Source organism: Condylostylus longicornis, unplaced genomic scaffold (assembly GCF_029603195.1).
Source record: "Condylostylus longicornis isolate FDR11 unplaced genomic scaffold, ASM2960319v2 ptg000072l, whole genome shotgun sequence".
Taxonomy (NCBI): Eukaryota; Metazoa; Arthropoda; class Insecta; order Diptera; family Dolichopodidae; genus Condylostylus; species Condylostylus longicornis.
Window position 1 is genome coordinate 3514568 of NW_026578040.1, and position 15210 is coordinate 3529777.

The 15210-nt window shown below is 24.9% G+C and overlaps 2 protein-coding genes across 3 annotated transcripts in view; one reads left to right on the forward strand and one right to left on the reverse strand.

Moving 5' to 3' along the window:
• LOC129612499 (uncharacterized) overlaps positions 1-15210 on the forward strand; it is a 108794-nt gene that overhangs the window by 58226 nt on the left and 35358 nt on the right. For both annotated transcript variants that reach the window (XM_055526142.1, XM_055526141.1), the window contains exons 8-9: positions 358-491; positions 9751-9895. In XM_055526142.1, coding sequence (XP_055382117.1) covers positions 358-491; positions 9751-9895 — 279 coding nt within the window. The remainder of the gene's footprint in view (positions 1-357; positions 492-9750; positions 9896-15210) is intronic.
• Positions 1-15210, reverse strand: part of LOC129612500 (hybrid signal transduction histidine kinase K-like) — a 159129-nt gene that overhangs the window by 1958 nt on the left and 141961 nt on the right. The window lies entirely within an intron of this gene.

Genomic DNA, 15210 nt, shown 5'->3' on the forward strand with positions numbered 1-15210 from the left:
GACTAAATATTTTTTATAAAATATTCGTGCTATTATTAAGAGAACGATTGATAATTTTTATACTACCTTTGTAAAAAATTTCAAACACACACACGCATATGTAAAAGAAAACTTTGAGAATGTAGGGAAGTTAAGCTACTTTTGTCTTTAGAAAAATATTTTTTTCCTTCCTGCGCCGTCGTTTCAATTTGTATTTTAACGTTATTTTATTTAATTTTTTTTTTTGTAATATTTTCATTGTCCTTCCTAATTTATACATACAATATTATAATTTTATATTTATTTTGCGAAATTTTTATTATCAAATATAATATTTTTATTTTGTTTTTGTTTTCCCTTTTTTTTATCATTTCACAGAGAGTTGGTTTTATTTCTTTGGCTCTTGGTATGTTTATTTCAATGGTATTTGGTTTTATTTTTGGATTAATCTTAGGCACAACTGAAATGCCATGGGGTTTTGGTGATTGGCCAACCGAAGAAATGAAAGGGAGGTAAGTTGATTATTATTTCATTATAAGTGGTTGTTTCCGAGTAGAATTTTTGTATAGAAATAGTCATTCTTATTTATATAATAAAGGTAAAAAGTATCGTTGGTCTGTTTTATTATTTTGTATATTTTTGTTTTATAAAAATCTTTTAGAAAATATTACGGAAATTTCAATTTTCTTATTTAACGAACCTTAAAATTAAAGTCAAGTAAAATACAAGAAAATTTCTTTTAGATCGTAAATGTATAATGATGGCCTTATGGTTATAAAATAGTTATTGTATTATTAAATAGTTGAATTTGTTGGTTTTTATGCTTTTGCTTTCATTTTTAATAAAATTTTAAAACAATGAAATAAAAAATTATTTAAGAAATTAATTTTATTATGATAAAATATTTAAATAGTTTAAGCTCAATAACTATGAATTATGGATAAAATATCTAATTAATAGTACCTATGTTTGAATATAAGTAGCGTGAACAGTGAAAGGAAGAAATATAGAAAACACGGTATAGGTGTAATAATGAATTAATTTTACATGTGTTTATTAAGTTCATACTTAAGAGTAAGAAGCTTGCATTTCAGATGACAGTGATTAGCAGACTAAAAGCATGATATTATACATATGTTAATAGGTACATGGCAATTTTGTACAATCTTCAAAAGCAACTGAATTCATGTATAACACTTAACCCAAGATTCCCAAACTTCTTCTCTCGTAGACCCCCTTTTCGTGTTTTTCAATTCTTGATAGAAAAATTTTTTTTTCACTTTCGTACACCCCTAGCAGGTCTTAATTGGGGGCCTATATAGACCACTTTGGGAATCACTGTAGTAAACGATTGCATTTAAAAAACCTATAAATCTCTAAATAGTTTAAATGGTGATTATGGCGCCAAATAAAATTATGTAACGTAGCATAAAACGATTGGTAAGGGAACTTGCTCTACAATTTTAAAAGCTTTTGACATTTATATTATTACAACCAAATTTCAAGAGAACAATCATAAATATTTAAATAAAACTGTATAGGAGCTTTCTGCTCGTGTATCTGGTTCTATTTTGTTATATGAGTTTCTCAAAACTCAAGTCATAAAAATCAAATATTTGCTAATTGAAAAATTATAATCTTGGTTAATTCAAATGAATAGTAAAATTATAGAGCGGAGTTCAATCAACAGTGAATTGTGAAAAAAATATAAAAACACAAACTCTAATCTTTCAGATCATTTTACCTTCTTCTTTAATAAACTTTTAAGTCAATCAGTTTTTACTAAAATCTTTAATTCTTCAATAACCAAAAATTGTAATGAACCGCAATTAATATTGGACAAGAACTTAAAAAGCGCAAAGTAAAAAAAATAACAATAAATAATTGTCAAATAACGTAAATAAAATTCCAAAGTTAATGAGGAAAAAAAATATTTATTTACATTAAGCAAGTTGGAGGAGAGTAAATAAACAACAGTAAAACAATAATAATAGAAAATTATCGTAAAATAATTAAAATTCTTTAAAAAAAATTATCTTTTTAATAATTGAAAATTTTTCTGCTATTCTCCAACATGAAATTTGTGTAATTAATTATTAAATTTTTTATAATATTTAGTCCGTTGCTTAAAATATGCAAATAATTTACAGTAAAAACGTAATAATCTTGTAAAATTATACCTACAGAAAGTAAGTAGGTATGTATTGAAAAATTAGAAATGAGAGCACAAACAAAATGTTAAAAGCTAAAAAATATTTAATTTGAAGACCAAAAAAAAAATTAATATGAGAGTTGTTGCTTAAATAATAAAATACGGGCAAAGAAACGGTTAAATTTTTATTGCACGTGTGCTGAATTTAGTAGAAAATACTTTAATTATTAGGTATGGTGCTGGAATTTTTCTTTCTTTATTCCTTCTTTAAATACTCCATTTTACTTTAATTTGATTTACAGGTGGAGTGAGTTAAAGAAACAATAAAAAGAAAAAGACAAGGGAGCAAAAATTACAAAAATTTATCACCTTCAATATTTGAAGGTGTTTCTCTTGTTAAATAATGTGTTTGAAGGCAAGAATTCTAACATTTATAAAGTTTATAAATACCAAGTATAGAAACAGAAAAAAGTTATACCGAAAATATTTTATCAAACCTCGTTACAATAGTTGTTAGAAAATGTAAGTCTATAAACAGGGGCGTAAAGCATATAATCAGGGTAGTATAATTAAATTGTAAAAATAATAAAAATACAACAGGCGTACAGTAATGTAAAATATTTGAAAATGTATAACTTGTTTAAAAAATTTGAAGTTTCCAGCGTTGCTTTATGAAAACGTTGTTTTATTAAAAAAATACTCTTGTGTCCATATTATATGTTTTATATACGGGGTGTTTCGCATAAGGTTGCAAATAATTTCATGAATGATTCTTCGATCAATTTTCAGCAAAAAACTGTTTGGGTGAGGGGGGAGGGGCTTATTTTACAGGCCACTTGAAATTATTTCCCAGCTTATGCGAAACGCCCTGTATATTATATCGTTAAATATTTGAATATCAAAAGTTTTGGAAATGAATAGACAGATGAATAGATCGAATGAAACGAATAAGTACATTTTTTATAGCTTTTTGAAAACGTACTCAAAATTAACAAAATTGTCATGAATGTTTGTTTTATTTCTTTTTAATATTATTGCACAAAATTATGACACGGACATACAAAGTCCTTTAAATTACTCGCTCTTGTACATCCCTACCTATTCAGAAGGAATACCTATTACTATTATTAGAAACATATAAAAATATCTAGGATCCTTTCCTTATGTATGTACTGTGACGTAGGTGTGTACCTTTATTGCGTAAAAGTTATTGTAGAATAAAACGAAATAAAATTCAAGGGTTCTTCATATTCCATAATCTTCTATTTCTAGTTGTACATATAAATTTATTAAAAAAAAAAAAAAACAAATCGTATAAATATAATATGTACAATAAATTTAGTTTAAGGACATTTTAAAGGACATTAAAGACTCTCCAAAAATGAAAAAAAAATTCTTATTTTTTCATGTTTCCCAAAAATTTGATAACTTAAATTTTCTTCTTCAACATTTTTTTTCTTTACATTATTTCTTTTCTTTTTTTTCATATATACATAAAAGGCTATTAAAACCCTTTTTATTTGTGTGATTATAATAATAAATTTCACACCTGAAAAGTAAAAAAGAAAAAATTTATTTTATTTCTGAAAAAAAAAAGAAAATCTTTTTTCTTTGTATATAAACAAAATGCAAAGAAAATTATAGGGATAGAATTCGTGACCAAGTCACAACATTCTGAATGTCCCGAAGGGAAAATAAATCTATTCTGATTGGAATTCTCTATATCTAAGGAATTTTATTTTTGTTATACATATAGTGTTTAAGGGGTATTGCAAATATTTTTGTTTTTAATATTTTTCTACAATTTTGAAAAAAATATTTAATCAAAATAAAGAAGTAAAAAGAAAATAAAGAAAAACTTAAAACAGAAAGTAAAGAACAAAAAAAAATTTAAAAAGGAAAAACATAAACTACGAAGAAATTATTAGACCCTTTTTTAAATGACTTTTTCTAACTTAACCTTGCAAACAAAAAAGAAAGCAAGCTGATTTTTAAAGATTTTTGCGCTATGTACTTGAGCTTTTATTCACTTTACTCTTTCCGTTAGTCTACTATACAGTCAGTTTAAAAGTTCAAGGGTTGACTTAAAAAGAGTAAATTACTTAATAAATTTTTGGTGTTCTTTAACTTTCTCTAACTAGAGGTAGAGATAATTTCGAACAAAATTCAAAAAAAAGAAACAAAAAGAGAAAGTTGAAAATAATTTTCAAGTTTAATTATGAAATTTATATGTAATTACAATTTTTACATTAATTTAGAGAAAAAAAAACGAATTAACATAAAGTGATTGCATATTTTTTGGCGTTCACTCTTATGTTTCATTTTATTTTTTCTTTCTTAAATTTAATTATATTTACTTATTTAAAATGGAAAGCGGGAAAAGGAAAGAGAATGAGAAAAGTATCGCAAAGAGAAATAAAAATTAAATAAAATCTTGATACGTGAAAAGATTGATTAAAAACACTGTTTTCCAATTAGTGCCCCTTTTCAAGAGCAAACAACAGTAAAAAGAAAAAAAAAATTATTCTTGAAAAATTTTCTTATTTTATTTTGTGTCCTTAAAGGGTTCCTTTTTCAAAAAAAAGAAAAACGACGGCAGAAACAGAAATAATGAAATTGAAAAAAGAAAAATTATTCATAAATATGAAAAATTTATAAAATTTATAACTGTTTTACGTTGTAATATGTGGGCATTGGTGTATTGTAAGAGTTTTTCTTATTTCATTTTCTTTCTTTAGTTGAAAGCTTACATTTTTACACAATTCCTTCGAGGTAATTTGGCATAAAATTGTTTTCAAGTGATTTCTATTTAATTTTCTCCTCTTGTTTTTTGTTTTGATATCTTTGGATAAAATTTACATGAAAAGGTCATGGAAACTAAGTATAAAAATAAATAAAAGAAAATAATTTCAAAAGAACGGTATGGTAACAGGTGAAAAAAAAGTTAATTTAAGATTTTTGTCCTCAGATACGACATTCAAATTTTGTTGCCGTTCGTGTTTTAATGTACATTTTCTGTAAGGAAGAAACTTTACACTCTCGCTGAATATGTGAATGAAAATTTGATTACTTTGTCCATTAGTACTTTGTAAAACTAAAACCCTTTTTTTAATTATAAATAAAATTAAATAAAATTGGGTTAAACTAATGGTTTGTAATGTAGCAGTTTTCTCTTCATCAAGCTATTTAAAACAATCTATGTATCATGTACAAATTACATTATTAAAATTACATTCATTCTGTACGAATATATTCCAAAGATTGCATACATTTAGGATGAGCAATGCATGTAATCTTTGAAATAAAATAAAAAAAGGTGAAGAGGTACTAATATAATCGTTCGAATTTAAGGGTTAATTGGGTGACTTAAGAAAAATAATAAAATTTTCAATGACATGGTATTTAGTATTAGCTTTCTGCAAATATAGCAAATATAGAAATTTCGATTCATCGAAAATGTAATTACACTAACTTTCGAGTGGCGATAGTTTGAGAAGGGGTACTTCTTGCGGTAGAAAAAGTCAGCCACTGCATTTGCAAAATTTGAAAAATGCTTATGGTCTCGCAACAATAACTAGTAATGGCATTTTTAGGGTTTGTAGGGGCTATAACTCTTAGAGGGGGGGAAATAGTTTAAAACTTTTCCTCTATGGAAATAAGTTTCTAGTAAGGATTTATGTACGTATGAAATTTGAGCTTTCTATTTTCAGAGTGAAACTAATAAGCACTTTTTTTCAAAAAAATTTTTGGGAAATGCTAACAACGCGTTATGCGATAGAAATGTATGATTTTTCCAAAAAAGGTTTTAAAAACTTGAAATTTTTTTAATAAATTTTAAGTATTTCATAATTGCATAAATTGGTTTATAAAAATTGTTTCGCCGAATTTGAAAAATATAAATCGACTAAATACAGTTATTTCCTAAATTGAATTAATTTTCCAATAATGTTTTTCAAATATTTAAAAATTCTAAACAATAATTACGAAAATAAAAAAAGCAATAGTATTCATATTTTTATTTAATTGGAAACGCTCCTCAGCTTTGAAGGTACTGCATGGAAATTATGGGACAATTTAAGTTTTTGAAAAAAGTGTAGTTTGCAGCTTTGTGTTATAATTGTTTTTGAAACACGGTTAAAAGTAATAATTGTTTCTAACTAGTACAAGATCTCAATATCGATTTTGAGTATAATTTGGGACCCGAAAAGAAACCAAGTGCTGAATTTCTATAAATATCACTGTTATTTAAGAAAGCACTTTAATACACTAGTTTAATAATTACAAAATTAAACTTCAAAATTTATGCTGTCTCATTTTGTTTGAAAAAATTTTGAAAAACTGAATAACATTTATTTACACAAAGATTGTGTTTTAAAGTTATTCAAAGTTTCATCAGAATTGTTGCAAGGAAGGATGTGGTTTTCATAAAAATATTTTTTTTTAATGTGATGATTGAACATAATCATATCTTTGACAAAATTTTGAAAAATTAAGTAATTTGCATTTTGTTTTGTGGTTTTTCAAAATTTTTGTGTTTCTATACCTTTATACATACATACATATAATATGTACATATTTAGTAAAAAAAAACTTTCTTCATATTATCATAATATAATTAAAAAAGTTTGACTTTAAAATATTAAGTTGCATAATATAGCATGCTCTTTATATGTTCATTATTTTTGTTTTTGATATTCTTTTACTCAAATTGTAACATTATACTTGCACCTTTACACATTTTATTTTATCAGTCAAGCAAATAAGTTCAGATAATTTACATATAAAAAATATTGACCGCATTGTATACCATAAGGGACATATTGGTGTGGAATCAAAATTCGAATGCTAAGCTTTAAAGTGCTATCCGTGATAGAGAAACGTTACTAAACTAGTCTGTCTAACAGTTATTCTGCCTGTCTGTGGTCATTCGTGTATTACTATCGACGGAAAAATTTATAATGTAAATTTAGTTTGTTAAGTTGAAATGGCGTTGTTGTGAGTTAAGATTTTAGATCTCAGAAATTGAAATTTTACTTTTACTAGAAGCCGCTCCTTCTAAATTTTAAACTGTTTTTAAGAAATTGAACATATCTTTTTGAAATTCTTTATATAAGGCATTTCTGATATTACTGAGCTATTTGTTTTACAGCAAAATCAAATGTCAGCAACAGGACTTTTAATAAAATAGCCAAATTTATATAATTGTCGGACTTCATAAAAAATTAATATGTGTTTAAATCGTGGTTGTTGAAAAATAAACTAAGCATAATTTTACGGCAATACAAACTGAACTAAGAAACTAATAAACAGAATTACTTGAATTTTAACGTTTAAGTTTGGGTTATCAACCAACCTAATTGAAAAAATTTTCATTAAATTCGAAAATCGCCAGATTTTAAGAGTCAAATGTATATTTTTCTATCTACGCATGTATTTAAATCTTGCCTCGTTCATTCCGTTAACTTCATAAAAACATAGATTTATTGGAATTGATATTATCGTGAAAATAAAGAGTGTGGTCGGCTATGAGCTGGCCACATCCGACTTTTTAATACTGTAATTATTTTTGAATTTTCGACTGCAAGAAATTGCTTTATATATAAAAATTATTATCTATATTTTTTTATATTGTAAGAAGAAAAAGAACAGGTACTGAAAATAAACAGGTAGTTATGGTCAGCCACATTAACTTTTCTAGTCATAAATGCAACGCTCACTTGGTTTTAATGGACATTTTTTTTTTGTTTTTTGGTCAACTTAAGACATATGAAAAAAAAGGATGAAAATTAAAGCTATAAAAGAAGGACATTATCGTAATAAACAGAGTAAAACAGAAAATGAAGACACCAAAAACGGAAACAAAAATAAGACAACAATTTTAAAAAATAAAAAGGAAAAATTTACGATCCTTATCCTTATTTTGTTATTCACACCACCTCAATACTTTTATTCATACTATATTTTTTATTTCATATTTTTGGAACCAGAACCTTGCAAAATAATATTGTCTTTCCATTTTTTTTTAACTTTGTAATTTTTAACAGATTTTGTTAATAAAAGACAAAATCTGAAGTTCTGAAAATCTGTAAGGATAATAAAATCCTTTTTTGTCTTATTTATATAGTTAAAATTACATAATTTTTCTCGAGCACAGAAGTGAATTGGTATGGTGCATTTAAAAAATTTTTTTGTGGAGAAGTTGGATGTGTTAAAAAATACCGGGAACAAAATGTCTTTAATTGCCTTGATCAGATAAAACTGTTTTTAGTGAGTTAAGTTAGAAATTAACCAGTTTTGTTGCGTCACAACAACAGTCAACTAATTTTTTGTATAATAGATATAGCTTGGAAAGCGTTACTAATCATAGAATAAATTTACTAAATTATAATTATGTGCATCATTGGTTTTCAAGTCTAAAACCTTTCATACACTTAAATTCTTTGAAATGAGAAACACCATTTCAGACGAAGTGATTATAAAATTCTGATAAAAAGATGACAAATTCCAAATTTTAGATTGCTTGTTGACAGAATTTCCTATTGCAATATCGTAAAAATTTATTCTGTCAACAAAAAACAAATAAATCCCTCATTAAAATTTGTGGAGTCATAATTGCCGCTTTGAATACTCCCTATGAAATTTATGGCATTGAGAATTAGATCGCATTTTTCTGAATTTCTATCTGATTTACTTTCCAGTTTACAAAAATAGCATAAGCACTATGCGAAAATATTTTAAATTATAAGAAAAAATTACGCCACACAGTGATTAAATTTGATTTTTATTAATTTTCTGTTCTCCTTGTTTTTTATCAAAACCAAAGAAGATGTGGATTTCGTCCGTTTTATGTTTAATTTTTATGTATTTTTTTTTTCGGGTTTACTTTTACTGTTAATTTGTCTGGAACCTTGGTAATTATGTCCACCTGCAAAATTTGAAACCAAAACAAATTTTATGTTCTTTTTTTTTCTTGCTTTAATATTTGTTTGGAATAAAAAAAGCATAACAAAATAATAAAGTTTGTGTCCTTTATGTAATGCGGTTTTATATACGCCATGATATTATATTTAAAGTTTTGTTCTGATCGTACAAAATGTCCTGCATATTATATTTATGGTGTTACACCTTTTTGTTAAGGATATTTAATTAAAGATATTTGAGAAATTTTGATTGTATATAAATAATTTTTGAATTACCGTCTGTTCTTTGATTTTTTAGTTAATATTCACAAATTAACTTTGTTCACTTAAAATTAAATAGAAAAAAATATTGAACGTATTTTTAGATTGTAAAATTTTTGGCATAATTTAAAAAAAATTAATATTGTTAGTCTGAAATGATTTTAGGGTTAAATTTAATGATTTGATTTTAAATCTATAATTTTAAGAATAATAAATTTAAAATCAAAATTTCGGCACAAAAATATGTCTGAAAAATTTTGATCCGAAATCAGTACAAATTTGTTATAAATTTAAAATATGAAATTTTCTCACATAGTAATAAGTTTTTTTTGTCTTCTTTCTAATTTTTTAGGTAATTTTTTTTATTGTCATAAAAATTTGATTTTTCCAATTCGTTATTTTTTAAATTAACTTCTAATCATTATGTTTTAATATTAGAGGAAATTATCGTTCATTATGGATGGGTGTTTTATGGGCGTTAACATCTGGTACAGGTGTTGCTGTTGCATTATTACAAGGTTCAGCTGGTCCATTAATTGGTGTGGCAATATCAGCTTCATTGTTACCTCCAGTTGTTAATTGTGTAAGTATTAAGAAATATTTTTTCTTATTTGTTGCTTTCTGTGGCTTTTTGCAGATTTATTACATACATTTTATAATAATATATAGATGTTCTATAATCTTCACGGATTTTAATTTATTGTACAAAATTTTGGAAAATCGTTGGTAAATTTATTGTAAAAAACTCAATGTTCTTGAACTAATGTCATGTAAAATGTGTGAATTTTAATTATGGCTGAATTTTTATTTCTTCTTAATTTGTAGAATTAAAACGAAAGATAAATTGTTTAAGTTCAAAGCCGTTTAGAGTTCATAGTTTTGAACTTGATAGAATTGTTTTTTCAAAACATAACATTTATTAACGATTTTGCAGCATAATGGCTATTTCCCAAAGGCAATTGTGATTGTCCACGCTGAAACTAAAACGTGTACTTGGTGTATTTTTGTATTGTAAAATATTTTTTTTTCATTTATTCAAAACTTTTGTCTAGTTCTCGGTATAAAAAATTCTTAAGAGTATATTAAATTTTACGAAATTCACATTAAATTAAATTTTTTCCCACTCTTTTCCTCAAAATATAAAGCATTTATTTCATTATGTCCTTTATTTGAAAAATTATACTCATTTCATTACCATATCAATTAAATATCCTTTTAAATTGCAGAAAACAAGTGTGTGCTTGAAAATTTGGGTTTTATTCATTTAAGTCATTTTTCATAAAGCTTCTCTTACACTATACAGAATTTATCTAAAATTTAGTTAGACACAAAATATTATTGGATTGATATTGCATCCACAAGCCACTATAATACATAAATAAATAAATGTCAACTTTTTGCAGAACAAAAACGACAAACAATAAGCGTTTGAAATTAATAAAAAAATTTTTATTGAAAAAAAATTTTTTTTTGTGAATGGACAGTACTTTTCTCGTTCTACTTAGCTTCTGGATAACTACTATATGCAGTAGAATAGAAAATGTTGTTTAAGGAATTTTCAAGTTAAAAAAAGGATATTTTATAGTTAATTCTATTTTCTACTTAGTTTATTTTATTTTTTGTTTCCTTAAAAAGGACATTTTCAACAAGAATTCAATAAACCCAAAAATATTTAGGCAAAATATAAAATATAAAAACCATAAACCATATTTTCATTAAAAAAATAACCTAAAAAATTTTTTTTTTAGATAGAAAGTGAAAATAAAACAATTCTAAAATATTATAGAATTGTTCTATATTCATTGTTCTGAGAGGGGGGATGGGAATCAGAATTTCGCAAGGACATCAATTTTATTTTAGTGTATGAAAAATTTTTGTAGTTCAGAATTTTTATTTATATTTGAATTCTCTTTTTTTTCTTCTACAAGATTGAAAAAATTTAATCTATAATATAAAATGTACAAATACAATAAATGTTTTCATTGTGTTCTGTTATATTCTGGTATAATAATATAATCATTGTATAATATTTCGATTGAATAACCACAGCATGAAAATTTCTATTATATTCAACCAATTTTAACTTTAGTACTTTATAATGTCGTCCTTTTGTTCACATTTTTTTTCTCTATGCTTGTTTCTCATATAATAGAAAGTTTTTTTTGTTGTAAAATACACAAATGCTAAACAATAAAAACAAACTAACTTATATACAGAATTGCGAAACAAGAAATGTAAAATATACAATATAAAATCTAACATAATATACTTAAATATACATATATATGGTTTAATACACAAAATCATGGGTAAAATCATGCTCATAATACAAATTTGAATGAAACTCCATTAAAATGAACTGAAAAGTAAAAAAAAAGGATAATAAAATTTAAGAAAAATGGAGAGAATAAAAAAAATGCGAAATAAATAAAGAAAAGCATAAAAAAAAATAAAAAATAATTTACAGTGAAATGATTAATGATTTTTCTTGTTTTTTGTTCCGTTTTTTTTATCGTGCCCTTCATATTTTCCTTTCCCCTCACATTTTTTCTATATTAATTGTCCATTGATTTTCTTTTATCTCTCTTCTCTCATCTTTTTCTCATTCAACATTTCTTCATATTTTCTTTCTCTTCCTAACTCTCTCTTGTTCTCTCGTACCGCTTTTTTTTCAATCTGTTCTTTAAAAGATTATTATTTCTCTTGAAGTGCGGCAAATAGAAATAAGAAATTCAATTTATACAAAACTTGTTTCATATTGTTGTTGTACTACGATATTTGGAGAAAAAAGGATATTTTATAGGAGGTTAGTTGTGACAGAGGAGATAAATTTGAATATAAAATTGTGGCTTTTTATTTGTGACAAGAGTATTCGTCTTCAATTAAAGTCAGTTTTTAATGGTTGTCCTTTTTGCATATTGTTTTCATTTTTTTAATATTTGATTTTTTTTTGTTGTTTAAAAACTCTATACAACTTTTTCCACAGAAATGTTTTGTTTTTATATAGAAAAACAATAATAATTTTTTGCTAACCAGATTGCATAAAATAAGGGACGTATTGCAATCGCAATGAATTTCCAACGATTTTTAAAAAAAAAATTAGAGAAACGTAAATAGAAACTATTTTTAGAGATTAGGAGAGGATAGGTCTGTTAGAGAGCAGTTTTGGCTCGAACGGTGTGGTTTACGTTTTAGGTAGAGCAGGTTGATTATCTTTTGAAGTACGTCACAACTTCAACTTTTGAAATTCCTTAACAGCTCAGGCACTGTTTTTTTGCTTTTTTGTATTCCACAAATTTATATTCAAGCATACACAGTCGCAACTTCATTATCGAATTCAATCCAAATAAGCAATCAGACAGTTTGTAATTTGTTACTTACAGTCTGATTACAACTTTTAGTTGACAAATTTCATTTGAATTGACTTAATATTTTGGTTGTTTAAATATGCGTGCAATCACTTCATAATCAAGCAGTAATAGCAAAACTAAAAATTGCACCTCTGAGCCCTTATCATTCTTCATTTTTGAAGAGAGTATAGATCTTTTTCTTTTTACTATTTTGGGTACGTTTTTACATTTTAAATTATTTTTAATAAGAAATATTCTATTGAAATATTTTGTCCGATTACTGCCTTATAGCATAGAGAAGCAAAAAATTTTCATGGAAATCGGGAGCCAACTTTTGGATTTGATGCCAAAGTTAAATTTTTAGCTCTATTTTGGAGAAAAGAATAGGCAGAATTGTTTGAAGTTTACCAAAGAAATTAATTTCTAACCAAAAAGTGTTACAAATTAATGACACTTTCAAAATATATTTCAAATTTCTCTCTAAGCGATAGAAAAAGTTTTTTATAAAAATTTATATATTATTTAATCGGCTATGTGCTGACACATCAGAATTTTTGATTACATGTTTGATTCTTTGACTATTATAATTTTTTCACTGTAGATTTTAAATAAACGATTAATGTTAAATACTTGTTTTGTGAAATTTCTGGGAAAAAGTCTTACAATTTTCTTTTTATTAATATGCATGGAGAAAAAGAGTTATGCAGACTTTTCTGACCTCTAACAAATGGTTTATAATTATGCTATTAATTTGATTGGAGTTCAAGTAACGCACTTGAACTTTTCTTTTGAAGTATAGAAAGCAGTTTCGAATTAGGATATTGTTGTAAATTGGTTTTAAATTATCTAAACGATAAAAATATATTAAGTAATTATAGTTAGAGTAATTCGCAGTAAAATAATTAAAACTACGGCTGAGTTGAACAGCTAGATTGATATAGAATTAATAGAATTTAAAAATAGATTCATGGATCTATATATAATAAAGTTTAACTAAATTTTAGCCAATTTAAATGAATTATTTCTTATATTTTTTTCTATTAAACATAAGTATATCATTTTTGTCTACGTATTTAACTAAGCCCTATAATTTATTATTTCATTACGATATTACTATATTTTCTTTTATTGATTAAAAATATTTTGTAAAAAATATTTAAAGAGTTTTAAGTTTTATAATATTTTTTTTTGCCTTTTTTGGCCTAAAACTCTCTACTTTTCCTCCTTTTATTTTAAAATCTAATAAAAAGTCCAATAAATAATTTTATTACTTCTCAAACAAACTAAGAGTTAAAAAAGAAATTCAATATCTTCATTTTATCTTTTCTTAAGTAATTATTTTTCTTTAATCCACTAAAAAAAGTTTTATAATAAGTTCAGTTTTTTTCCTAGCCATTTCTTCTTGTATTTCTTTTCGAATAAAGCAAAAATTTAAAGAGTTTTCCAAGAAAATAAGAAAAAAAATTGCTTTTCTTAACAATTTTTTTTTAGAATTCTTTTCTTTTGCTTTTGTTTCTTTAAACAATTTTAATTCCAATTTTCCACTTTGTATTCGGTTTTTTAATATTCTTATGAAAATTTCAAAAAAAAAATAATGAAATGTGGCGAATCCAAATTTCTTACGAATAATTTAGTACGAGTGTATTACGTAATAGAAATAAAGTAAGTATTTTTGAAATTAAATTTAACAAAAAGATTAACATTTCAGAATAAATATTCCAATATTTTAACTTGGCTTAAAAATTTTTGATTTTTCCCAGGCTGGCATAGTAGTAATATAAGTTCCGTTTTGAAATTTGCTAATGCATTACGCAAAAAAAATTTGAATTTACGAAGACATTACGGAATCTGATATGATCAGAATATTGTGAATTTTATTAGTATTATTTAAAAATTGCAATAAATCTATTTTTGTGTTGGTTCATAGAATAATTTGCATTAGTTTTGTCATCTTCTTTTTATTCTATTTGAAATATTTAGATAACTATTAACTTCTATAGCTAATATAATTTGGATATTGTAAATTTTGTTCCATTTCTTTAATATGTGGATAGGATAATCACCCAAAGTTTATGATTTTTTTTGTTCTAAGTTCAACTAATAATACATTTAAATATAGTTCTAATTTTGAAATTAGTGCTAAACACCATAAATTTAATTTGGGTCTCTTTATCAAACAATAGATAATTTGGATTAATAATTCTCATTCATATCTCTGTAGGTGGTTTTTGGCACTTCGTATGACTGTAAATATTCTCACATGTTGTTAATTGCGGCTCTGTCAATTTAACAAAAAGCTAATTCAAAAAATTTATACAGTAAAAAAAATATCTTGAAAATATTCATAAAATTTAACTATTTTACTTTTAAAAATAGAATACAGATTTTACTTTTCATTCAAGAGTCCAATTTTAATTCATCCCATGCATGTTTGTTGCTTGCTGTGTTGCATTACCTGTATATTTATAAGCTTAATGCTACAATTAATATAACTTTATATATGTATGTAGGCTGCAATTTTGTTCCATACAAAGACTATTCCAATTTT